The following is a 27,785-nucleotide window of genomic DNA, read 5'->3' as shown; positions in this document are numbered from 1 at the left end:
CTTTGTGGCTGAAAGGGTAGCTTCCAAGCATCAGAAATAGCCTTCAATAAAAAACAAAACTTGGTATTAGACAAGTTAAAGTTCAATTCTAAACTTTTAGGAGTTGATTCCTAAGGGAAGAGAATCAAACAGGGTAACAAAGACTTCCATGCACATGAGAATGGTCTCATTGTATCATACGTGTAATGCTAAGGAAGAATGAGTCACTGAAAAATTGCAGAGGAGCTTTTTTTTAAGTTTTTTTAAGTTTTATTTATTTAAGTAATCTCTACCCCCAACGTGGGGCTCGAACTCACAATCCCGAGATCAAGAGTCCCACGTTCCACCGACTGAGCCAGCCAGGTGCCCCGATAGAGGGGCTTTCTCTTGTACCCTGAGCAGGTTGGCCAAGACTGCTGGTTCTCTGGCTGACAGCTGGACCCAGTGGAGGCAAGGGCCTGTCAGCTCTGCAAGGGGCTCCCCACGGGAAAGGGAGGGTCAAAAGTGTCAGAGAATAGAACTACTCAGCCAGAGGGTTCCGAATGGAACAGGTCACAGAAAATAATCACAGTGCTAGGTATCTTTGTCATTTAACACCTGTCAATGCAATTGCATTTTCTTATTAAAACAAAAAATTAGAAGAGTCCAAAACACCATCATTGAGAAACAGAAAATCTTAGACTTGGAAAGCACCGTAAAAGGACATCTAATCCAAACAGTAATTTAATGACGAATGTCCAGGCTGGGGGAAATGGGTGAAGCTGGTCACAAGGTACTAACGTGTAGTTATAAGCTCTGGGGAGGAAATGTACAGCATGATGACTATAGTTAACACTGTATCGTATATCTGAAAGCTGCTGAGAGTAGACCTTAAAAGTTCTCATCACAAGGAAAAAAGCTGGAACCATGTGAGGTAATGGATGTTAACTAAACTGACTATGGTAAGCATTTTGTATTATATACAAATATTGAAATCATTATGTGGTACATCTTAAACTTATTCAATGTGATATGTCAATGAATAGCTCAATAAAACTGGAAGAAAAACAAAGATCAATGTCCAAAAGCCTTTGGTATTCTTTGTACAGAAGTGGGGAAACCACTAGAAATAGCCCTCCTAGCAGCAGGGCTTGCCAATGGCTCTGAACTCCTTGGGTGAGGCCAGCCAGGCATTCTATGTTTTTCTATCTGGCAGACAAGACAACAAAAACTGTCAGCGCAACAGGGACAGGGTTACCCTCTCGGGTCTGTGTTATCATGATCGGTAGGTACTTTTGGCTCAGGTCATGATCCCGGGGTCCTGGGATCGAGCCCCACTTCGGGCTCCCTGCTCAGTGGGGAGTCTGCTTCTCCCTCTGCCTCTGTGATCTCTCTCACTCCTGCTTTCTCGCAAATAAAATAAAATCTTAAAAAAAAAAAGAGGGAGATGAATCTGATGATGTAGAAAACCCTTGGCCTGAAGTCTCCTATTCTTTGTGAACCTGTGTTGAAATTCTTAGTACTTCACACTTTGTGAGGCATGCATGCCCATCTCTCTGTCAGAATATTCTAGAATCTGGCCTGGAATCAACATGGACTAGGTTATAGAATTCTTTTTTTCTCCCCCCAGGGAAGACTGTGTTAACAACGTTTCCGGCTTCTGACACTTCTCTTGTTCACAACAACTCAAAAATGAGTGTATGAGGAACTGCACCTGCAAATGTTCTCAGGGCCCTTATATATGCCCCCTCTGGGCCAGGAAACCAGAACATATTCAGAGTAGCACTGCCCTCAGTTCTCCTGCCCAATTAGGGCAGTGGCTTCTTGTTAAGTCTTTTGGTTTTGTTGTCAATGTACAATTAAGCCATTGCCTTTAATTGAATATGGAAGCAGTAAAATGAATATAAAGCCCGGACCAAGGAAACGAAACACTTCTTCTGGAAAAGCCAGCCTAAAATGCCCCAGGAGGACCGATGACAGTGACACAGGTGGTGACATAACAGATGTGCGAGTGTGGGCGGGGCTGGCCCTGAGCCAACGCAAGGTCAGCCATTGCTGCAGGCCATCCAGACCTCGGGCTTTGTCCTGATGGGACGGGGCTTTGCTAAGAACAAGCAAGGAGACAGAAACTGTGTCATTACATCAAAATGCTGAGAGGTGGTTGAGATGAGTCAGATAAAGGGCTCCAGGTCTGCAATCACCTCCACCCCACCGTCCACTTCTTAGGCCTTTTCTCTCTCCGACTTTCAGGGACAAAAACAAACCCACAGAGAAACACTGTCAGCTCCTTAAAGTGTGGACCTGATTTCCCAGCGGGAGGCACTGATTTCACTAACCTTTACCTTCTTCCTATCTCCTTGTTATCTTCTTGGGACACTTCACACTGTGGGCTTCTAACTTTCATTTATTCTACACATCATGACATTCATTTCTCTGAGAACTTAAATGCCAGGACCAGAACAAGTCGGGCAGGGGTCCTCTGGAAGCCACGATGAAGGGCTTACCTGTGAGTATGAAGCCAAATGGAAAAGTCTTCAAATACTATGCGAGGACCCAACTCAGTCGTAAATGGCAGCGTGAAATGAGGTTGCCCAGAAGTGACCGCCCTCAGGACTACCATGCCCTTTGCCTTTAACCCTGGCTCAGCTATCACCCGATACCTGCTCCCGCGGTCGGACTGGAGAGGTGACCTGGATGAGGGCAAGCCAAAGGGCTTCCAAACTTCAGCTACCTCATAACTTTAAAAATCCCCCTTCAGACACCTGAGAGGGGAGACTCTGACTGTCCCTCCAACCAGCAGGACAAGATACAAGGTTTTATCTGCACCGTGTCATAGCAACACAAACAACTCCTAGTGAGTCATGAGACAAGGACCCTCCAGTAGCAAAACACAACTCCAGCTAGAAAGACACATACATAAGATGGCTTAGAGAAGGCCATCAGGGATTTTATTCAGTTTTAATCTTACTAACTGGTTAGCCCTCAAGTGGATACTAATGTCTTTAGTTTGCAGATGAAGACACTGTGGCTTAAAGAGAGGTGAAGCCAGCTTCTAAACCTTCCAAACCACTCTGGCTACTATCTACTTGGACACCATTTACCTTGAAGGATTTACTAGGAATTTTTTTTTTTTTTTTTAAGATTTATCTATTTGAGAGAGAGAGAGAGTACATGGAGGGAGCGGCAGAGGGAGAGGATCTTCAAGCAGACTCCCCACTGAGTGTGGACCGCCCCCCCCAAGCATGGAGCCCGACATGGGGCTAGATCCAATGACCCACGAAGTCATGACCTTAGCCAAAACCAAGAATCGGATGCTTAACCGACGGAGCCACCCAGAAGCCCCTTACCAGGAACTCATATGGACACTTTACAACTTTATTTTTTTTCCCTCTTACTTAGGTCCCAAACCTAAATTAATGTGGCTATCCTCTACAATGTAGAAATTTGGAAAACTTGACCTTGACTGCCCCTTCCAACATGTATTGGATCAAGCCTCAAGCTGTTTTTTTAGGAAAATCTTTAGATATGCTAGCTCTCCATTCAAGCATCTTACCTCATGAGTCTTCTCAACCTTCCTAAGAGGTTGTTAATACCATTAACCAAATATTAAAGCATATGGACCTACATCTGACCAGACGTAGTTCACTTGTTCACAGCCCTTACCAAAATCTAATTTGAGAGAATATTTATGGAGACTGTTCAGTCCATCCACATTAAATTCTTTGTAACGCGAGTCTAAGTGGCACCTCTTTTTCCTGAGCCCCACCCCCCCACCAGACTGCTGCATTCATATCGCACACCACCATCTGACAGGCTGCTTAGCAGTGTGGATCCTCAGCTGTAGCAAAGATAAATGTAACACGCTGATAAAAATTTAGTGGCCTATCTGTGAAAATTCACAGGACACCAGGGTAGCACGACACATCACCTGGGAGTCGTAACTGTAGTCTCTATAACATAACCTTCCCCTGAGCTGCTCCTCAGGGCAGTGTACTGGACCATCCTCATGTTCAAATCCCATACACAGCCATCACCACACTCCTGGAACCGCTGCAAATAGCTTTACCAACTACTGATTTTTTGTGTGGCCCATTAGCAAGGAATTTCATAAGAAACACCTCTAAGAAGCGGGCTCCTGTTTTATTAGGTTGTTAAGAGGATCATTCTTTACTCTGGATGGTATCCTCTTCGAAACCCATGAGAAAATTTTTGGTCTCAGTACTAGGAAAAGTTGTTTCTTCCGATCAACTCAATATTTTATGGTATAAATATGAATCATATAAATTGATCATGATCCTTTATTTTGGCTGCTGGAAAGCTCAGAATAAATCTGTGGCCCATCCCTCCAGATTTCTCTTTGCCTGAATTCTTCAGTTATTTTTATGCCATAGTGTGTATATATTTTGAAAGCTACCTTAAAATCATTATGGAACAAGACAGAGTAAAATTAACAAACCACTCTCCTTCTGGTAGACATTTAGGTTGCTGGCAACTTTTTACTATTACAGTATTAAGATAAAAATCTTGGGGAACCTGGGTGGCTCAGTCGGTTAAGCACCTGCCTTTGGCTCAGGTCATGATCCTAGTGTCCTGGGATCGAGCCCCCCATCAGCCTACCTGCTCAGCGGTGAGTCTGCTTCTCCCTCTCCCTCTGCCCCTAACCCCCCTTCCTGCTCATGCTCTCTCTCTTGCTCTCTCTCAAATAAATAAATAAAATCTTAAGGAAAAAAACCCCATAAAAATCTTAAGTCAATTTTTGTCTTAGGACAATTTTGACTTTTTTTCTTAAGGAGTCCTACATGTCTCTTGTTAAGGTGGCTATTTATTAATAGGATCCTTTTATCTCATTAATTATTCTAACCAGTTTTGCTATATAGAGGAAACTTTTTCACTTGGGTATCTATAGTATGTTCAGCTGTCTTATTAAACCAATTGATTTTAACAGATTTTCAGTTGTTTTTTTAGGGGGGGTTTCTACAATCTCAATAATGAGAGCCTCTTTCTCAAAACGGTAACCCTTTTGTCTCTCATCTTCATTAGCTAGAACTTCCAGAATTATATGAAATAATAATAGAGTTACCATGCTTGTTTTGTTCCATTAGAAAATGGTTCTAGTGTATCATTTCTGAAATAATGCTGATTGAAATATTCTTTTTATGTTAATAAAGCATTCTAATTTTCAGAGTTTTCTGAAAATCAGGGATAGGCTTTGAATTCTTATTTTCTCTATATATTGAGTTTTATTATTTTTCTTATCTGACAGACTAATGAGAGATAGCACATTTTTCTAATTTTAAACCATCCTTTTATTCCTAGACAGGCTCTATTTGGTTGTGGCAGATTGTTCTTTAAATGTTTTTCAAATTCTACTGAATTTGATTGCTCCTATCTAATTTTAGATGAGATGTTATTGCACATTCATATAACATTTATAAGCCCTGTACTAGACACTGGAATACAGAGATAAAAATGAAATGGTCAAGTGGTGAAACTATTCTGCGTGATACCGTAATGATACACTTGTGACATTAGGCATTTGTCAAAATCCACAGAACCATACAACACAGTGATCCTTAATTTACATGAACTTCAGTTAATTATAATGTTTCAATATTGGCTCACCAATTATAACAAATGTACCACACTAATGCAAGATATTAGTATCAGAAGAAATGGTATGCAAACAAGAGGAGGTATACGGGAACTCTCCATATTATCTGCTCAATTTCTCTGTAAACCTAAAACCACTCTAAAAAATTAAAGCCTATTTTTTTCATTTTAAAAATTTTTGAAGATTTTATTTATTTATTTGAGAGAGAGAGAGAGCACGAGAAGAGGGGTGGGGCAGAGGGGGAAGCAGACTCTGCACGGAGCAAGGGAGCCCGATGTGGGGCTCAATCTCAGGACCCCAGGACCATGACCTGAGCCAAAGGCAGTTGCTTAACCAACTGAGCCACCCAGGCGCCCCTTAAATCTTTTTCTTTTTAACATTTTTTTTTAAGTAATCTCCATACCCAACGAGGGGCTCCAACTCACAACCCCGAGATCAACAGTCACATGCTCTACCGACTAAGCCAGCCAGGCACCAATTAAAAAAAAAAAAAAAAGGGGGCGCCTGCGTGGCTCAGTTGGTTAAGCGACTGCCTTCGGCTCAGGTCATGATCCTGGAGTCCCGGGATCGAGTCCCGCATCGGGCTCCCTGCTCGGCAGGGAGTCTGCTTCTCCCTCTGACCCTCCCCCCTCTCATGTGCTGTCTCTCTCATTCTCTCTGTCTCAAATAAATAAATAAAATCTTTAAAAAAAAAAAAAAAAGCCTATTAATAAGAACTGGGGGGTAGTGACTGAAACAACTTAAACAACTGGAGATAAAACTGAAACGAATGAATGTGCCATGGAAGAAGAGTGGCAGATCCTTTTGAAAACATCTTACAAACGACAGTATCTGTTTCTTTGGCAAATAGTGACGTCCAAACACTAGGATTCTCTAGGATTCCGTCAGCATTCAAGGACGTTATGTGATCTTATCACCTCTCGGGTTCCAACACCCCTGATCTTTTAAGGTCAAGGGCCTCCTGCCTTAATGCTTAATCCAGAAAAAAAGAATGGCTCAGCTCAACATATGAAAATGCAGACAGCCTCACCCAGGAAGACTCTCCTCAGCCCTGCCTGGGAAATGGCCATGTTACCTGAACTCCTGCAAATACTTGAAGTATTTACTTATACATTTACTTCCGTAAATACTTAAAAATGAGAGCCTCCTTTTCCAGAGTTGGGATCTAAGTACAAGAGAGACCGGGTCTGAGTATAAACTGAGGGCCACGGATCATGGCTGAAGTGCTCTGCACTTCAGAGAAGTCGCCTGGAGCCAGATAATCGAGGCATTATAAGAAAGCAAGATAATACAGGTTTATAAGCGCGTCGATTTATTAGAGATTTTTTTTCCTTTCTTAAAGGAAGTATTTCAGATAAAAAGGTAAAGAATATAGTAAACACTCTTATACCCACCACCTAGCTTTAGCAGATGTGAACATTTTGCCAGGTTTGCTTCTCATTTCAGTGTTAAGAAAAAACTGAAAAGATACAAACAAAACCCACACTAATCCTTATTTCTTCTCCTTTTTTACCAAGAGGCGAACTCTGTCTGAAGTTGGGGTCTCTCATTTGAATCAGTACTGAGTATGTGTGTATCTATAAACAATATGCACTGGTCTTATGTATTTTTAATGTACCTTCATGATATTACACCATGCCCATCATCTCACAACTGGCTTTTGCATTCAGCATTATTATTCTAAGGTTTCCCATGTTGAAATGTCGGTATCTGATTTATTCATTTTAACTTCTCCATAATATTCAATTGCAGGACTAAAAACAGTTTATTTTTCCATTGCCCTATTACATATGTTGTTTGTAATTTTTTTACTATGAAAAAATGCTGTAATAAATATTCTCTACAAGAGTCTTGTGAGAAAAAAAAAAAGAAAGAAGAAAAAGAAAAAAATACATAAATGAAATGGTCCTGTCCGCAAGTCTTGAGCATGATGGACCTCCTTCCAACAGTGACTATGGAATAGAAAAGTTTGCAACAGAGTTCTCTGCAAATGGCATTCAGAGTAGGGAAGGATGGCCTAAGTGAATGTTTTTTCAATCTGTGGTTTTGAAATCAAGTTATGGGTTGAAAAAAGAAATATTAACTGAAAGAGAAGATAAAATATCAAAATGCACACAATACGGACATTATTTCATGAAACTTTTTTTTTTTTTTTTAGGGTTTTAAGAAATCTCTACACCCAACGTGGGGCTTGAACTCACAACCCAGAGATCAAGTTGCATGCTCCACCGACTGAACCAGCCAGGTGCCCCTACTGTATGAAACTTTTGCTTCAGTTTTATCCAAATACATATAACAAATTATATCCTAGGACCAATATAAAATTTCTTATTGTGGCTCTTGATGGAAAAAAAATGGAAAAATACTGGCCAAAAGTATACCCAGAGAATTCAGGGAAGAATTCACAGGAGTAATGTTTGAAATGGAGACAACGAAGACGTTTTGCCTGACCTCATGGACAACTCTGAAATGGGACAGATACTACATACTAATGGTACAATGGACAATATGTACTTGACTATGGGAGTCAGGCAGCAAGAACAGGAACAGGGGAAAGACACAAGGGACGGGGACCAGTAATAGCCAATGCATAGAGATGGGACAGTGAGGCTGGTTTAGAAAATGCTGAATATACCACTTAGCTTCTTAGAACGAGAGGAGGAGACAGGGATAGAAACGCAGATGCAGATGGGGGAGGGCCTTGAATGTTAATGCCAAGGGGCTTGAGACTACTTTACCTATGGTCTGAGGTAGTGTTTTTCTCCCAAATTGCAGATCAAGAAAACTCACATTACTGAGACATAACCAGAGTTTTTGAATTGAGAAAAAATCTTTTACTTTTAAAGATTTTAATTAAACTTTTTATTTTAAGATCACTGCAGATTCACATGCAGTTGTAAGAAACAATACAGAGATCCCATGTACCCTTTAACCAGTTTCCCCCAAAGTTAACCCTTGCATAGCTACTACACATCCTGTCACCAGCAGGAAGTTGACAATACAATCCATGATCTTAATCCAATTTCCCCAGTTTACACGTACTCATGCACATGTGCCTGTGGATTCAATTCTATGCAATGTTATCATATGTATAGATTTGTGTAATCACTACCACAGTCAAGACAGAGAACAGTTCCATCACAAGGATCTCCAGTACTGTCCTCTAAGAAGCCTTTTATTTTATTTTTTTAGATTTTGGGTTTTTTTTTGAGAGAGAGAAAGAGAGAGAGAGAGCACATGAGAGGGGGGAGGGTCAGCAGGAGAAGCAAGACTCTGCGCTGAACAGGGAGCCCAATGTGGGACTCGATCCCGAGACTCCAGGATCATGACCTGAGCCGAAGGTAGCCGCTTAACCGACTGAGCCACCCAGGCACCCCAAAGCCTTTTATTTTAAAGATTTTATTTTTAAGTAATCTCTATACCCAATGTGGGGTTCGAACTCACAACCCCAAGATTGAAAGTCGGGTGCTCTACCCACTAAGCCAGTCAGGAGCCCCCAAATCCAAATACCCTATTACCACGTTAAGTCTTCAAGTTCTTTACCCAGATCTAAGGCAAGAACGAGGTGCCCGGGGTCAACTGAAGAGTCCAGTGAATCCCACTACCCACACTGTAAGAAACACTTGAGTTGGGGCACCTGGGTGGCTCAGTCATTAAGCATCTGCGTTTGGCTTGGGTCATGATCCCGGGGTCCCAGGACTGAGCCCCGCATCGGGCTCCCTGCTCAGCGGGAAGCCTGCTTCTCCCTCACCCACTCCCCTGCTTGTGTTCCCTTTCTCGCTATATCTTTCTCTGTCAAATAAATAAATAAAATCTTAAAAAAAAAAAAACACTTGAGTGACATGTTTATTCTTGGTGTACCAGACACTTAAATGATAAATATGACTATATACAAAAACTGCAAAACTATATATAAAATTTAAAAGAGACCACAAAAACAGAAGATTATGATCACACACATCTGTTAAAAATCTGTATCTAAAGGGGCGCCTGGGTGGCTCAGTCAGTCTGGGCATCTGACTTGATTTTGGCTCAAGTCATTATCTCAGGGTCCTGGAATCAAGCCCCATGTCAGGCTCTATGCTCAGCTGGGAGTCTGCTTGAGGATTCTCTCTCCCTCTCCCTCTGCCCCCCTCCCCACTTGCCCATGCTGTCTCTTAAATAAATAAATATATCTTTAAAAAAAATCTATTATCTAGGAATATGTACACATGAATACTTTGGGAGGTAATGGTGGCCATGCAGAAATTTAAAATACTGTTCCAGTAGAGTGGTGGGCTACATTTTCCCTTTTGTGTGTTTAAAGTACATGTAAGGGGGCACCTGGGTGGCTCAGATGGTTAAGCGTCTGCCTTCGGCTCGGGTCATGATCCCAGAGTCCTGGGATCGAGCCCCGCATTGGGCTCCTTGCTCGGCAAGGGGCCTGCTTCTCCCTCTCCTTCTACTGCTCCCCCTGCTTGTGCTCTTTCGCTCTCTCTGTCAAATAAATAGATAAAATCTTTAAAAAAATAAATAAATAAAGTACATGTAAGTAGTTAAACAATTGGACTGGGTTCCTGGGGTCACAGGATGATACCAGAGAGGACTGAGGGTGTAGATACAATGCTCAGAGTATTTCTTGCAGTCGACAGTTCCTCCAGGACTGGATGGCCAGATGGAGATAGACCTTTCTCCTCTGACCCCCCTCCCACCCCGTATGCAGGCTGATGAAGGGCAAGTGCAAGGGAGGGGCTGAGAAGGGGTCCAGAGTAGGCTGATCGACCATGTGGTCTATCTAGGACTGAGGGTTTTTCCAGAATGTGGAACCTTCTGTGCTAATACCAGAAAAGTCCCAGGCAAACAGGGACAAGTGGGTCATCCTATCTGGAAGGTTTCTATCTGTACTTCTTTGGAGCTTGAAGCTAAGTAAACCTTTCTGTGGTTAAGGACTCAGAACATGTGGGTAGGGAAGTGTGGAGGGATGATTTAGAAGAGAATAAGGTGACCATGACACTTTCTGAACACCTGAGCATCCATCTTCCTTTGGCCTAAAAAGAAGTTGCCATAGCTGAGTTATACAACCTGATTTTTGAGTCTCACAAAAACGTAATGGAAAGTAATTCTGGCAGATACACATACTTTAAAGACTAGGCTCAAACAGGTTACAGAGGAAAAAAAAGAAGAAAAGATTACCTGTCACATAAGAGAAAAGCATTTAACCTCAGAATGGGTGGAATACCAATGCACTGAGCAATTTTATAAATTGGACACTTCAGCTTTTAAAAAAGTACAATACTTCTTATAATTTCTAAATTGAGTTACTTGTCCATCCATGAAAAAATGTGACTTGTGTTCATTTTTCTTAGAGCTGGTTAAAATGAAAGACAGCTGTCCCAGCACATCCCACACAGTCATCCACCAGTGAGAGGCGCACAGAAGACCAGAACACAGGTGTGCACCCAGAAAAGGCTTGCAATCCTATATGCTTGGAGCCCAGTCACCCTTCAGTGGCTTAATACATGCAAGTCACTCTGCTAGGCACAGGTAGACACAACTTTTACTCTTAAGAAACTCATAGGCTTATCAAAAGGAACGAGATCTTGCCATTTGCAACGACGTGGATGGAACTGGAGGGTATTTTGTTGAGTGAAATAAGTCAAACAGAGAAAGACATGTATCATATGATCTCACTGATATGAGGAATTCTTAATCTCAGGAAACAAACTGAGGGTTGCTGGAGTGGGGGGTGGGGTGGGAAGGATGGGGTGACTGGGTGATAGACACTGGGGAGGGTATGTGCTCTGGTAAGCGCTGTGAATTGTGCAAGACTGTTGAATCTCAGATCTGTACCTCTGAAACAAATAATGGAATATATGTTAAGAAAAAAAAAAAAAAAAGAAGAAGAAGAAGGTAGCGGGAGGGGAAGAATGAAGCGGGGGAAATCGGAGGGGTAGACGAACCATGAGAGACGATGGACTCTGAAAAACAAACTGAGGGTTCTAGAGGGGAGGGGGGTGGGAGGATGGGTTAGCCTGGTGGTGGGTACTGAGGAGGGCACGTTCTGCATGGAGCACTGGGTGTTATGCACAAACAATGAATCATGGAACACTTCATCTAAAACTAATGATGTAATGTATGGGGATTAACATAAGAATAAAAAAAAATTAAAAAAAAAATAAATAAAATAAAGTAAATTGATTGGCTTGGTAGAAACAATAAAAAAAAAAAAAAAAAAAAAAGAAACTCATAGGCTTGGGGCGCCTGGATGGCTCAGTTGGTTAAGCGACTGCCTTCAGCTCAGGTCGTGATCCCAGGGTCCTGGGATCGAGTCCCGTATCGGGCTCCACCTGCTTTGCAGGGAGCCCGCTTCTCGCTCTGCCTGCCACTCCCCCTGCTTGTGCTCTCTCTCTGGCAAATAAATAAATAAAATTTTAATAAAAAAATAAAAAAGAAAGAAACTCATAGGCTCAAATCAAGGCACTCTTAAGAGACCCACAGTCTCAAAACAAGGAGATGAACAAAGGGTTCTAATACCATTTACTCATTACCTTAACAGCAGGGTCAGCAAAATTCTATGGGAACCCAGGTGAAGCAGCCATGTTCTTCATGTATAAACCTGACCGTTGGACCTTATTCCATCAGTTCTTGCCGCTCTTGAATGCTCAACTTATCTCTGACTACTGACCCTTTCCTCAACATGTCTCTTCTGCCCTCAACAGCCCGCTCAAAAAACCTTGCCTTGGTGTTGAGTTTTTCTTACTGTTGCCAATTTAGCAAATAAAAATAAAAACTGCCTACTTGTATCTGAAAATCAGATAAATAATGGATTTTTTTCTTTTAGCATAAGAATGTCCTGTGTACTATTTGTGACATATGCTAAAAAATTACTTAAGCACATTCAGCAAACTAAGAACAGAAAGGAACTTCCTTAACATGATAAAGGGTATTCGTGAGAAACCCATAGCTAATATATGCAATGGTGAAAGACTGAAAGAATCCCCCATAAGATCAGGAACAAGAGAAGGATGCCTGCTTCTACCACTTCTATTCAATTTCATACAAGAAACTCTAGCCAGAGCAAGTAGGCAAGAAAAAGAAATAAAAAGGTCTCCAAAGTAGAAAGAAAGAAGGAAAACGACCTTTATCCATAGATTATATGATCCTATATAGAGAAAATCCTAAAGAATCAACACACACACAAAAACTGTTACAGCTAATAAAAGAACTAGGCAGGGGCGCCTGGGTGGCTCAGTCAGTTAAGCATCTGCCTTTGGCTCGGGTCATGATCCCAGGCTCCTGGGATCCAGCCCCACATCAAGCTCCCTGCTTGGCAGGGAGCCTGCCTCTCCCTCTCCCACTCCCCCTGCTTCTGTTCCCTCTCTCACTGTGTCTCTCTCTGTCAAATAAATGGATAAAATCTTAAAAAAAAAAAAAAAAAAAAACTAGGCAAAAAATGCAGGATAAGTAATTCATTTCTAAACATTAGCAATGAACAATTCATAAAGATGTTAAGATAAAAATTCCATTTACAGTAGCATTAAAAAGAATAAAAATACTTAGGAATAAATATAACTGGGGAGGTGCAAGACTTATACACTGAAAACTATAAAATGCTGCTGAAAGAAATTTAAAAAGATATAAATAAATAAAAAGACATCTCCTGTTCATGGGTTACAGACTGAGTATTGTTAAGATTGAAAGATGCCGGGGCGCCTGGGTGGCTCAGTCGGTTAAGCGACTGCCTTCGGCTCAGGTCATGATCCTGGAGTCCCAGGATCGAGTCCCGCATCGGGCTCCCTGCTCGGCAGGGAGTCTGCTTCTCCCTCTGACCCTCCCAACCCTCCCCCCTCTCATGTGCTCTCTCTCTCAAATAAATAAATAAAATCTTTAAAAAAAAAAAAAAAAGATTGAAAGATGCCAGGGCTGCCTGGCTGGCTCAGTCGGTAGAGCATGTGACTCTTGATCTCAGGGTCATAAGTTCAAGCATAACACTGGGCATGGAGCCTACTTAAAAAAAAAAAAAAAGAGAGAGAGAAGAAAGAAAGATGCTAAGCACCATTAGTCACTAGGAAAATACAAATCAAAACCACAATGAGATACCACTTCACATTCACTAAGACAGCTATTAAAAAAGAAAAAAAAACAACAACACAGAAAATAACAAGTGTTAGCCAAGACGTGGAGAAAGTGGAATCCTAATACACCGCTGTTGGAAATGTAAAATGGTACAGCCACTGTGGAAAAGTTTGGCAGGGGGCACCTGGGTGGCTCAGTCAGTTAAGCGCCTGGTTTGGAATTGGGTCATGATCCCAGAGTCCTGGGATCGAGTCCCGCATTGGGCTCCCTGCTCAGCGGGGAGCCTGATTCTCCTCCCTCTGCATCTCCCCTGCTTGTGCTCTCTCGCTCTCACTCACTCTAAAATAAATAAATCTTTAAAAAAAAAAAAAAGTCTGGCAGTTCCTCAATAAGTTAAATATACAATATATAACCCAGCAACTTCACTCGTAGGTATATACCCGAAGTACTGAAAACAGGCGTTCAAACAAAAATACGCACATGAGTGTTCACAGCAGCACTATTCACAATAGCCAAAAAGTGGAAAAACCCCGGGTCAATCAACTGATGAATGGATAAACAAGATAGGGGATGTCCACACAGTGGACTATTATTTAGCTATACGTAATGAAGAGCTGGCACATGCCGTAACATGGGGGAATCTTAGTAACGTTATACTAAGTGTAAGAAGCCATATACAGGGGTGCCTGGGTGGCTCAGCTGGTTCAGCGACTGCCTTCGGCTCAGGTCATGATCCTGGAGTCTCTGGATCGAGTCCCTGGATCGAGCCCTGGATTGGGCTCCCTGCTCGGCAGGGAGTCTGCTTCTCCCTCTGACCCTCCCCCTTCTCAAATGTGCTCTGTCTCATTCTCTCTCTCTCAAATAAATGAATAAAATCTTAAAAAAAAAAGAAAAGAAGCCATATACAAAAGGTTACATACTACAGAATTCTACTTTTTGGAAATATCTAGAATAGGCAAATCCACAGAGACAGAAAGCAGATTAGTAGGTGCCAGGGTCTGGGGGAGGGGGAAACATGGGGTCACTGCTTAATGGGTATATGGAGTTTTCTTTTGGGGTGAAAAAATGTTCTTGAACTAGATAGTGGTGGATTGGTTGCACAACAGCATCAATGTACTGTCACTGATTTGCATCCTTAAAAAAAATGGCCAATTTTACCACAAAACATTATCCATTACGTATCTGAAATTCAAATTTAACTAGGCATTCTGTATTTTATCTGGCAATCCTAGCCCCACTCTGTATCCTGCTCAAGGTTCCCCTTCTCTTCAAAGGTTCTCAAGGAACTGCCTCAACATTTGCAACCTATTCCTTAACTCTCAACATTCAACAGGTGTGCAGTCTGGTTTATGCCCTGACAATCCAATCAAACTGCTATTGTTAATGTCATCAGTGATGTCCAAGTTGCCAACTTTACTGGAGACTTTTGTTTTTGTTTTTTAAAGATTTTATTTATTTGACAGAGAGAGAAAGCGACAGCCAGAGAGGGAACACAAGCAAGGGGAGCGGGAGAGGGAGACTGAGCCACCCAGGCACCCTGAGATTTTTGGTTCTTGCCATAACTGCTCTCTCCCTAGCAACCGACATGGTGCAAATTCTTTTTTTTAAGATTTATTTGGTGGCAGGGATCCTTTTTAAAATTCTCAGACCCCAAATGTTTACAAGGTTACTTGTATTAAGTTGCTTACATACATACTGGATCTATATACACAGAATCTGTATGTACAATCTCTTTAGCTTATGGCTCTAATACAACCAAACCTGAAGCCCACTAGACTTCCTATCATGGGAGGTAATGCATTTTCCTTCTTGTCTGAGCTACCTGGTCATCAGATTTGGGAATCACTGGCTCAAGAGGCACTCATTTAATTCTATTCTTCTAAGTCCAATATTAGGGAGAAAATATTCGGGGGGAAGGGTGGGGGGAGAGTTTATGCAAGAGAAGTAGAAACGCAGAAGAGGGGGGCTAGAGGATGACATTAAGCTCACTAAATCTGAAATGGCTCTTGTAAACAGGAAGAACCAGCAACTAAGGACAACCAACCAAATGTCAATGCGAATGAGATTTTAATTTTATTTATTTATTTATTTATTTATTTATTTTTTTTTTTTTAAAGATTTATTTATTTATTTGACAGAGAGAGACACAGTGAGAGCAGGAACACAAGCAGGGGGAGTGGGAGAGGGAGAAGCAGACCTCCCGCTGAGCAGGGAGCCCGATGTGGGACTCGATCCCAGGACCCTGGGATCATGACCTGAGCCGAAGGCAGACGCTTAACGACTGAGCCACCCAGGCGCCCCGAGATTTTAATTTTAAAGGGAGAAGAAAACATGCATGAGGGAAAAATCCTGAAATGTAAATGAAACTGTAAAAGATTCTTATTTAACTTTATTTAAGTACGCTCCACATCAAACGTGGGGCTTGAACTCCCATGGGGCTTGAACTCACGACTCTGAGATCAAGAGTCACATGCTCCACCGACTGAGCCAGTGAGGTGCTCCAAAAGATTCTTATTTTAAAACAAAGTATATGAAAACCATTTTCAAAAAATTGGCTTTGAAAATGTCTGACTACACTTTTTTTTTTTTAAAGATTTTATTTATTTATTTGACAGACAGAGAGATAGCGAGAGCAGGAACATACGCAGGGGGAGTGCGAGAGGGAGAAGCAGGCTTCCCGCAGAGCAGGGAGTCCGATGTGGGGCTCGATCCCAGGACCCTGGGATCATAACCTGAGCCGAAGGCAGAGGCTTAATGGACTGAGCCACCCAGGCGCCCCTACATTTTTATCTTAAAAATTCAAAATCATCGTGAGGTAAGGCCAGTCAAGAGAGTAAGAAAAATATGATAAGAATTACTTGAAAATAGGGCACATTAAGAGGTTTATTAGTCACCTGCACAAACTAGCAACAACTTGTCCAACTGGGCCAGGTTACAATTAATTCACAGTAACACTAACTTCACTCTGCCGTAGACAAAGAGCACAGCTAAGTCTCCTCAACAGAGGATTTTATTACCAAACCTATATTCTGGCTTTTATAACGGTTTCCCAACACCTTGCACAGCGCACCTCTGCAGCATTTATGAGTAACAATGTCCCTGAAAGCCCTTCAGAGAGCAGAGGTGAACACCTTCTCATGGAGGAACATCAGCTTTTCTAAGCGAGTTCGTTTCAGGAGGGGGAGCCATTCCCAGTGGAATAACTCGACCACACGGTATCCGAGCTGCTTCAACTGCCGCCTCTTCATGTTGTGCAGTCCAAGCAGATCCCTGGAACCATAGCAGTACTGGTTCTTGTTTGTCAACTGAATAGCCAGCCTCACATGTGGGGCCTGCACGCAGGCTGGGGGATGAGGGCCCGCCATCTCCATGGCCCCCAATCTGTCTGCCACACTGTCAGGGGAGCTCCCCAAATGTATGGCCACCTTCTCTAATTCCCTTGCCTGCTGCTCAGTCTCTGACTCAATTTCTCCCTGGAAATGTGCTCTTGATTTCCCTTTTAGTAGCTGATTCATCAAATCATCTGTAAGGCTGACTCCCACGTGCTTCAGCCTCAATCTGGCTTCATCTTCCATTGATACGGCTTCTTTGTTAAATGGTAATGGCTTCAAGTTAACATCAAGCTGAACCTCTAAGTCAGAAGATCGGGTATGAGGCAGAATCATATGGTGTTTGATGTACTGGGGCCCACCCAACATGTTCTCAAGTAAAAAGAGAGCTTCTAGGAATTCAGGCTTTGAGCACATATCCCTCCTTGCTAAATTCCACAGCATTTCCGACCCCTCTTGCTGAAGATGAGCACTAAGACGATTGCCTCTGTAATCCAGACACTCAATGCCAATCGTACCATCAAGAGTATACAACTCCTTAGTGAGTTCGAACTTACTTCTCTCCTGAGCTAACCTGATGAACTCTGGACTCAAAGCAAAGTTGATGAGCTCTAATGGAAAGTACTCAGAAAATGCCAGGCCCAGCAAGCAGGTGAGCAGGTGTTCTGGGTATCGCCTGAACTCAGGCATCTTTCTGTGAATCTCATTTATCAGACTAGAATAAAACTCTTCTGTATTGGGTGGCTTGTAATTCAGAGTTCCAAATGACCACAGAATCTTGGCTACATCCTTACTTCGACAGTATGCCACCCTAGGAGGCAAAGAAGAAGCCACAGCATTCATTAGCCCTTCATCCAGGATGCGTAAGGCTGAGCAAGCAAGAGTCAGGTGCATGACACCCTGAACTCCTAGAAAAGGAATTCGTTGAGGAGCAATCTGGCCAAATTGCTTCATGAAATTTATGTGATCCACGTGAGTGAAACGGAACATTTTGAGAATATTCACTAAGGCATAATTACTCAGATGCTGCATGTCAGCACAAGCCAAGTCTCCAAGTTTCCGCATGACATATTCAGAGAGACTACTACTTGATTTAAAGAATCCCAAACAGATTGTACCAATCTCCTCTAAATTGATCAAATCTATATACTTGAGAATCAACGATTCCAGTTTTTGCATGAGGTCTTGGGGTACCTGGCGACTTTCACCTATAATATAAATTAAGTGAATCAGCTGGGATAAGGATAGATCTTTCCAGTGTAAATTAAGATAACTAAAAAAGATTTTTAAAAACCGAGGTACTCTGCGGCCCAAGTACCGCCAGAGGTCAGCCACCAAGAGAAGCTGATCCAGACTCATCTCCCACACCTTACTGCAAAATCTGGTTTCACACACATCGAGCACTGAATGGGAGTAAGGGATTCCTAAACCGACAAAGGCTTTCAAAATATTGATCAGATCTGGGACTTCAAAGAGCTGTATGTTTTTCACACTCAGCTGGCACAGCAAAGCAAAGCTGGTACTGGACAGCACAACAGGATGCTGCTCTGCAGGCAAAGAGCTCAGCTTACAGAAATAATCAGCAATGACTTGAGGCTGGAGATTATCTTGATAAACTGTGACTTTGTGCAAAATTAATTCACCTTCTGAAACAGAAAGGGGCTGACAAGTCTCCGATCTGTTATAGCTGTGCAGCTGGTACTCTGGTCTTAGCTGGAGGAAACCTCGGGGGTCTTCAAAGGAATCAAACATTTCTATATCGTCTTCAACAACTCCCGCAGCCCCGGGTGAGCCCGGCTTCAACGTGCTGGCCTGAGAGGCAGAAGCCCTGCTGGATTCCGAACCTGGGAGGGCGCTGCTGGTTGTCAGGAGCCTCCAAGAAGAGGAAGCGCTATGAATGTTCTCAACTTTTTTGGCAGGCCGGCAGAGGCTGCTGTGTTCTGCAGGGTCCTGTCCCCCATGCTGGGCGCAGCTTCCCACAGTCCAGTATGTCACACTCTGGGTCGCACTGTAGGCAAAAGGATGGCAAAACGTTCGGTATCCTAAAGGTTTTAACAACTTGAGGGTGGCTGCCGTTCTGGGGTCAGTACCGATCGTTCTGGCAGTCAGAACACAGTCCTCACGGGTTTGTCCAGGCAATTTCTTGTTTGCATGGCGCTTGATTAGAGCTGGACGGGGAGGCGTTCCACAGAAACTGCCTGGAAATCTTCGGCAGATCGCAAGAGCCATGGGTCACAAATGACTGGGCCAGAATTGGTGCCAGATACTGAAAAAAGGGTAGATGAAGAATAAGTGGCTTCCACCTATCACAATACCAAAACGCACACATTTTAAGAAAGGGATTAAGCTACACTGCTGTCCACTCAAGTAAGTTCCATGCTAGTGAATGCCCAAACCACAAGACAGCACACATCAAGGATAAACTCCTTATCCTTGGTATCAAGGCATAAAGGGCCCACTTGGAGAATAAGAACGTTGGTAAAACTGTTGTGCTAACTCCAAAAGTAAAAAGTGGGATCTGGTGTAAAGTTTAATTACGCCCACGACAACCCTCCTTGTTCCTAAGGTATGAAGCTCTTGATGACGGGATTCTGTTCTAATGCTGCTCCTACACCTTTCAGAAGATGCTTGTCTCCTCTCCAGGTGGCTTATCAGATACTGAATCGCTATCACAGAGCAGTCACGCAATTGGAACGTATACTCAAAAACTCATTTTGGTGGGAGAAGGCAGAAGGCTGATGCACTCTGCTCATTGTCGATTCACGGGTGGGAAGCAAAAAGCATCTCGAAGTTGGGCTCGGGGTTCAGGGAACACCAGGTCACACGTCTGCCCTGCTGACATGCAAGGGAGGAGCACAGCTCTCCTCTGGGGGCGGCTGGTTAGCAATGTGGCCAGTGAGTCAGATGCTGACGACCCTGCCAGCTATACAGGCTTCTCTGGATGGCAGGAGTGTATGCTTTAATTTCTTTGTGAACCAGAGTAGAATTCTATCACATTAAATCTTTATACACTTAGTTCTTTACTGTGGCCTGTGGACCATTCTGTCCACTAAGTTCAGATACTACAGACCAGGTGTCAGCAAACGACGGTCCACGGGTCCAAATCTATCCCTCCACCTGTTTTTTTTTTTTTTTTATTTGAGAGAGAGAGAATGAGAGAGAGCACACATGAGAGGGGGGAGGGCCAGAAGGAGAAGCAGACTCCCTGCCAAGCAGGGAGCCCTATGCGGGACTCGATCCAGGGACTCCAGGATCATGACCTGAGCCGAAGGCAGTCGCTTAACCAACTGAGCCACCCAGGCGCCCCCCTCCACCTGTTTCTTAGGAAAAGTTTTATCTGAACATAGCCAGGCCACACATTACATATTGTTTACACCTGCTTTCTCACTACAAGAGTAAAACTGAGTAACTGTGGCAGAAAAATACATGGCCTGCAAAGCATAAAATATTTACTATACGGCCCTTTACAGAAAAAGTTGGCTATAGACGATTAGTTTATGCCTATGAATGCAGATGGCCAATTTTTTAAAAATTAGAAAACATTAGGAAAATAGTACTGAAATAACTTTTCCTTTAATAGTTAGAGATAATTGAAAATTTATGCCTCAAAATAGTCACTAGGAATCTCAACCAATATTGCACCACAGGCATGCTAGGAACAAAAGAGAGCAAGTAATGGAACTCTCCAGTTGACAGAATAGGGTTTGGTTTTTTTTTTTAAGATTTTTTATTTATTTTTTTTTGGAGGGGGAGAGGGACAGGGGGAGAGGGAGAGAAAGAGAAGGGGGACAGAGGGAGAGGCAGAGAATCTCAAGCAGACTCTGCACTTAGCACGGAGCCCCACCTCACAACCCAGAGACCATGACTTGAGCTGAAACCAAGAGTCCAACGTTTAACTGACTGAGCCGCCAGGGTGCTCCGACAGAATAGGGCTTTTAAGAAGACCTGCTTTAGAACCTGGAATCTACATTTGGCTCAACAGAATTTGCAATTAAAGCCATGAACCGTTCAAATCTGTAGACTTTCATCTCATCTTGGGAACTAGTTTGAAATAACAACAACAACAAAAGACAAAACATTTTTTTACAAAATAACCGTGCTCTAAAGAAAAAACTGGCGCCTGGCTGACTCAGCTGGTAGAGTATGCGACTCTTGATCTCGGGGGTTTTAAGTTCGAGCCCCACACTGAGTGTAGATTACTTAAAAATAAAAAATCTTAAAAAAAAAAAATAAAGCAAAAAACTGAAAACAATTCAAATGTCCACCTGGAAGTAGAGGCTGGTTTATAGAATAAGTGTGTGGCAGGCATCAACATGAGAAAAAGCACATACAAAGACACAGTAGGACAAAGAGAACAAAGGAAAGTAATTATATAGCTTTTTGGTGGGGAGACTTTGTTATATCTTTGATAAATTAACTTTTTCCCCCTTTTTATTGGCACTGAAATCGTTAATACAGAAAAGTAGACGAGTTTAACAAATGCCTTTATAAATAATTTCAAAAGCGCATTAAATAACTTAAATTACTTCAATAAATACTACCTAAGAGTACTTTTTTTTTTTTAAGATTTTATTTATTTTGGGGCGCCTGGGTGGCTCAGTCGTTAAGCGTCTGCCTTCGGCTCAGGTCAGGATCCCAGGGTCCTGGGATCGAGTCCCGCATCGGGCTCCCTGCTCAGCCAGGAGCCTGCTTCTCTCTCTCCCACTCCCCCTGCTTGTGTTCCCTCTCTCGCTATGTCTCTCTGTGTCAAATAAATAGATAAAATCTATAAAAAAAAAAAAGATTTTATTTATTTATTTGAGAAAGAGAGACACAGATAGCGACAGAGATAACGAGAAGAGAGCATGAACAGGGAGGAGAGGGAGAAGCAGGCTCCCGCTGAGCAGGGAGACTGCCGTGGAGTTCGATCTCAGGACTCTCAACTCATGACCTGAGCTGAAGGCAGACGCTTAACCAAGTGAGCCACCCAGGCACCCCTACCTAAGAGTAGTTAATGAAAATACTGTGCATGGTCCTCAAATGAACAAAAGAACCATTTGGAAAATGGAAAAAAAACATTTCCTCAAACATCAATGTCTGAGTGGTATCGATTCTGTACTTTGAATTAACGTGGTTCTTTTTGATTTGCAAAAATACAGGTTAAGTCCCAAGATGGAAAAAACAACAGCCACAATCATCTTAGGGCCTCCTCTGTGCCAAGCCTAGTATATGCTTTTCATTTATTTATTTTTGTTGTTTTGTTTTTAATTTTTTTAAAGATTGTATTTTTTTATTTGAGACAGAGAGAGCGCACGAGTCGGTAGGGGGGAGGGAGAAGCAGACTCCCTGCTAAGCAGGTAGCCCTATGCGGGCTTGATGCCAGGACCCTGGGATCAGGACCTGAGCCGCAGGCAGATGCTTAATCAACTGAGCCACTCAGGCGCCCCTAGCATACGCTTTTTAAATCTGCATTAGTTCCAATCCTTACAACCTCTCTGTAAGGTAGGTCTTACTATCTCTATATTGTGGATGAGGAAAAGGACACTTCACAAGGTTAAGAAACCTGCTGAAGGTTACACAGCTAAGGGATGGAGTGAGGTTTGACATCAAAGACTGTCTTGATTCCAAAATCCACAGGGCAGGTGTATTCTAGACAAGAAGAGTCAGATTCCAGACAAAGAAGTGGGGAGGACCCTAAACAATCTACAGGGTTTCCAGACGCCAGGGAACTGGAGGGTTAGAATGGGTGAACTCAAAAGCCCCTCCCACCTCTAATACGGGCAAACCTCGGATGTAGCGTTGCTCGGTTCCAGACCACTGCAATAAAGTGAATGCCATGATAAAGTGAGTCAAAGGAATTTTCTGGTTTCCCAGTGCACATAGAAGTTATGCTTATACCATACTGTAGTCTGTCAAATGCGTAACAGCATTATGTCTAAAAAACAACAGACATATCTTAATTATAAAATGCTTTACTGCTAAAAAATGCTAACCATCATCTGAGCTTTCAGCAAGTCATAACTACTGATCACAAATCACCATAACAAATACAAATAATAATAAACAACATTTGAAATATTGCAAGAATTACCAAAATGTGACACAGAGACAGGAAGTGAGGAAATGCTGTTGGAAAAATGGTACCAACAGACTTGTTTGACACAGGGTTGTCATAAACCTTCAATTTGTAAAAAACACTCTCTCTGTAAAGTGCAATAAAGTGCAAAATGAGCTATGCCTGTAGTCTAGGATCCGACCTATCACTATGGTTAGTTTATACCGCTTACAAAAAGAACAAAGAGAAGATCTCAAAGACTGAAATCTACAGGAAGGAATGGGTATACAAGATACCCCGTCATCGAGGTAAGGAGAAGTACCATAACTGAAGACCTGGAAGTTGGCAGGAGAGATAAGGGATCCCGAATTTAGGGCTCAACTCAGGAGAGAAGCAAAAGGAAACCCCAGGAAAATTATGAAGATCCCAATACTGGAACTGTGAGCAGACATAAAGAGCAACTAGTTCATGCCAGAGGAGGTAAATATTACCAACGAGAGAGGTTTATACTTCTAAGGAATAATCTGGGGATGGACAAGCAATTGTAGACAGAAAACCAAGCCAGTAACAACAGTGACAAAAATTATTAACTCCAGAAAAACAAAAAAGTTGTGTAAGACAGAAAACGGTTCCCCACTCAGCTATGAATATTTACATAATCTTACTGATATAAACCTTGAATATAAGCTTAACCAAAAATTATGAGCAAACTATATATGGAGGATGCAGGGAGGGGAAGAGGATTAGGGGAGGCTGGGTAGTGAGGACCAGAGCCTCAAAGCCCATAATAAAGAAGTCAAAGATTTTATAGATATAGATACTTCCTAGAAATCAAGAAACAGCAACACAAATACATTATTTAGAAATAATGCAGATTTAAAAAGCGTATACTAGGGGTGCCTGGGTGGCTCAGTCATTAAGCGTCTGCCTTCGGCTCAGGTCATGATCCCTGGGTCCTGGGATGGAGCCCCACATCGGGCTCCCTGCTCAGCAGGAAGCCTGCTTCTCCCCCTCCCACTCCCCCTGCTTGTGTTCCCTCTCTCGCTGTCTCTCTGTCAAATAAATAAATAAAATCTTAAAAAAAAAAATTTAAAAAAAGAAAAGAAAAAGAAATATACTGATAAATGCCAAAAGAAACAAGAGTGGAAAGTGCCTCCACAGAACAAAAAAGGAGGGAAAAAGAAAGGAAATTAATATTTAGTGTTATAAGTTCCATCAAACTATTGGACTGTGTAAACCATGTCCAACTTTGACAAAAATTAAATTTGCCAAATGCATGTACTAACAGGAAATTAAGGTATTCTTCAAGAAGACAATGTTCAAAGAAAGTAACCTTAAGTTTCAAGGAAAATGTTGAAAAGTTTTTCTAGTCCAAGCAATTCCTACTGTCTATAGAACTTCCTTATGGATGCCCAGTAACAGAAATGATGACAAAATAAAGAATCGTAGAAGCATGCAAAGCCAACTGCAAACGGCAAATAGGAGCTACTTACTTTTCCACCATGCAACTTTTAGCATAACTGCTGAGACACCATATCTACATATATAGGTCTGAAATAAAATCACTTCAGAAGTCTGGTCTTGAGTACTGTGGAGAAGGAAAGGAAAGAAACAAAGGGAAGATACAGAACCCATAAAGCAGAACAGGGAGGAGAAGAGGCACTGCAAAGGAGAGGTTGTCAGATGTGTTTGCCCAGACAGAGAAAACACAGCTGAGTTTGTTAGTTCCTCCTTACTTAAGGACTCCCAGGGAATCCATAAGAAAGATGGAAAGGGAATACTATGAGATGCCCAATCAGTAACTCCTGACACCTTCTCTAGAGGTTCAAAAACATGTGACAACAGCACAAAGCTCCTTTCCTAGTTTAAGTGTATAAACTAAACTATATGTATATTCTCCTCCCCATCTCCTCTTTAGGGGACCTAACAAACCAGAATGGAGCCTCAGAGACCCCTGGCACTGCCCAACCGCCCTGAATGATGTGATTTCACAGGAGTGAGGCCTCTTACCTTTCCACCTTCCAGGTACAGGTCTGAGCAAAGTCGAATAGCTTCATTTAAACTACAGTCCAGAAGTTAGAGGAAGGGAGCCAGACGGAGGAAGACAGCCATGCTAACTGTAGATTAAGTATATGACACTCTCAGCATATCCAATTCACCAGTTACTGGATCTCCTCTCTTAATTCTGATTACTGTCCTTTTGCTACAAAGGTTTAACCCCCTTATGTCCTGATAAAATTGCCACAAATAAATGGATACTTCAAATTCTAATCTTGTCTGAGCAAATAATTTGTTGAGTAACCCTGAGAATTAAAACAAAAAACTAAATTTCTCTAGGTGTTGAGAGTCTACAAAACTTTAATGCCCCTGGTGAGGGCTTAGAGACTGACCTAAGGACCCTTAGCTGTTAATGCAAATGCTAACTGGGCTAGACTCTTCCGTGCTTCGGTTTCCACACAGGAGCAGAGAGGGATCTACTACTACCATGAAGGTCAAACACTAGTGCTAAGGTGTTTAGGTCAAGGTAAGTATCACCCCGAGTTAAGCCAAACCAAAACCAAGTCTAACAGACCATCCCCTCCACTTTGTTCCAGTTTGCACTTTTTTTTTTTTTAAGGGAGGGAGAGAATCTTAGGCAGGCTCCACACCCAGCACAGAGCCCCACCCAGGCTGGATCTCACAACCCTGAGATCAGGACCTGAGCCGAAAGCAAGAGTCAGACGCTTAACCGACTGAGCCACCCAGCCACCTAGGCACCCTCTAGTTTCCGTTCTTATTGGAGAAAACAGCACATCACAATTATCTGTGAAACTTTTTTTTTTTTTTTCAGTTTATATAGCCCTCTCCTCCCCTTCTCTAAACCTCTGCTATTCCTCTATCAGAATGGCAAGAAGGGCCTGGGTAGATACAGTCTGACAAGACCCCACAGATGATTCTGTTAGAGCCACCGCTCTTAAAGGATTCACAACACTCTATCTTTAGAAAATCTCTGGGTTTAACAACAGAGAGCAGGCACCCATGCCCTCTCAGCCCGTTGAGAGTGGAGCTACTAAAGGAATGACCAAAGCCTTGCAAGTAGAGAGAAATATCTGCATCCAAAGTCACGTCAACTGGTCAAATCAACCAAATACTTGGTTTTATCTATTCTAGCTTTGCAAGGCTGAGCAGTACAGTTTTTCAGGCAGTTGAAGGGGAACCTTCAGAATTCTCTGATATCAAAGTTGACGTATCTGTACGACGAATGACAAGACCCTGTTGGGAATCAGAGAAGTAATGGGGAATGAATGGGGAAGAAAATCAAACTGTCAAATCAACTAGGCCTGCACAACTGCCAAAGGCCTCACTGTCTCTGCTGTATTATGCAACACTGAGTCTTCAGATTTTATTTTGGTCTACTAGGCAGCAGCGAACTCATCCCAGAGCTTGCCTGAGGCCATTCAGAGCAGTGAGTTGGAGAATCTGGTTGTGGTAAAGCAGCTGTTCTTACTCCTCACAAAGTGTGAGCAAGGTGCAGAAAACAGGAATGAACATGCCAGCTGCAACAAATGACTAGAGCAGGGAACACCAGACACACTGGTGCTAAAGCACTTGGCCACCAGCTCCACAGCATGAAGCGCTATTGGAGGGTTTACAGTGAGTGAGCAATGAAGCATGGTCTGAGGAAGTGGATGCGTAACTGGTACAAAGAGGGCCCAAAGCTCCCTGGGTCAGGACAGAAGAGCTGTGTCATGATTTGTACGGAAAGAGAAAGGGCAATTATTTTTATCTCTGGAGAGGAAAGGGAGGAAGACATCGATAATACCCTTAGGGCTGTGCAACTAGAAACCGTTCTGTTAAAAATGGGGACTAGGTATAACATCGTATTGATATTTACTGAAGACTCAGGTTGACCCAGTACTAAGCAAAATACTGTATGTAGCATTTTGCGGCTCAAATTGTGGCCTGCGGACCAGCGGCATCAGGCTCACCCTCACCTGGAAGCTGGTCAGGAATGCATAACCTCGGACCCTACCGCAGACCTACGGCCACAATCTCCAGATCCCCGAGTGATCAGCACGCACGTGGAAGTGTGATAAGAAGTGCGGCAAAACACCTCACTGCATTCCCCCAACAGTCCTGCGAGGCAGGCAGTTATGATCTCCGGCTCCCAGAGGAAATGTCAAGGTTCAGACGAACCGTTTGCCCAAGGTCACAGAACTCTGGAGTGGCGGGGTCGCCGAGATGCTGCCTAAAGCGGGCCTGCGAGAGGAGTCCGCAGCCGGGCCCGGAAGCGCGGAGCCCGGCCTTGGCGCGTGCCCGGCCCTGCGCCGCCCAGGACGGGAGAGGCGGGCCAAGCGCCAGGCGGGCAGGGAGCGGGAGCGGCCGCCGCGACCTCCTCCCCGGGCGCCGCCACTCACCTGAGCCTGGCGAACGCGGGCGCCGCAACACCAGACCCCGGATCCCGCGGGAACGCCGCGCCACCACGACTCCTCCGGCAACACCCGGACCTCACAGCCCCACTTCCGGCCAACTGCCCGCTACTTCCGCCTGCTGCGCTGGTGACGGGTGCGGCCGAGGCCCAAAAGACTCTGTCAGCGTTTTCCAAGGACGTTTTCCAGGGGAGGACGTTGCTAAGACGACGCGGGAGTCTAGGACCTGCGGAGGGGAAACAGCGCCGTGGATGGACCGCGCTGGAAGTCGCTGAATAGCCCAGACACTGGTTCGAATCCCAGACCGCCACTCAGGGTTTTATAGCCTTGGAGAAGTCACATCAACTCTCTAAGCCTAGTTTCTCAACTGTATGGTGAGGATAATCACG

General features: G+C 43.2%; 1 protein-coding gene across 2 annotated transcripts; it reads right to left on the bottom strand.

Annotated features, from left to right (window-relative positions):
* Nucleotides 1–3: 3 nt before the first annotated feature.
* Nucleotides 4–27,505, bottom strand: FASTKD5 (FAST kinase domains 5). 2 transcript variants are annotated; one of them, XR_002480268.1, is made up of 2 exons: nucleotides 27,385–27,499; nucleotides 4–41 (listed from the first exon to the last, which is right to left on the bottom strand). XR_002480268.1 is itself a non-coding variant. In XM_021689208.1 (2 exons), the coding sequence occupies exon 2, from the start codon at nucleotides 19,180–19,182 to the stop codon at nucleotides 16,735–16,737; it is 2,448 nt and encodes an 815-aa protein (XP_021544883.1). In that variant the 5' UTR covers nucleotides 19,183–19,219; nucleotides 27,385–27,505; the 3' UTR covers nucleotides 16,369–16,734. The 2 variants fall into 2 exon arrangements, 1 of the variants encoding a protein (XP_021544883.1); XM_021689208.1 differs by lacking the exon at nucleotides 4–41 and adding an exon at nucleotides 16,369–19,219 and having other exon boundaries at nucleotides 27,385–27,505.
* Between the last annotated feature and the right edge of the window lie 280 nt (nucleotides 27,506–27,785).

This window comes from Neomonachus schauinslandi, chromosome 10, assembly GCF_002201575.2.
Source record: "Neomonachus schauinslandi chromosome 10, ASM220157v2, whole genome shotgun sequence".
NCBI classification, from domain to species: domain Eukaryota; kingdom Metazoa; phylum Chordata; class Mammalia; order Carnivora; family Phocidae; genus Neomonachus; species Neomonachus schauinslandi.
This window is presented reverse-complemented; position numbering and strand designations above follow the sequence as displayed.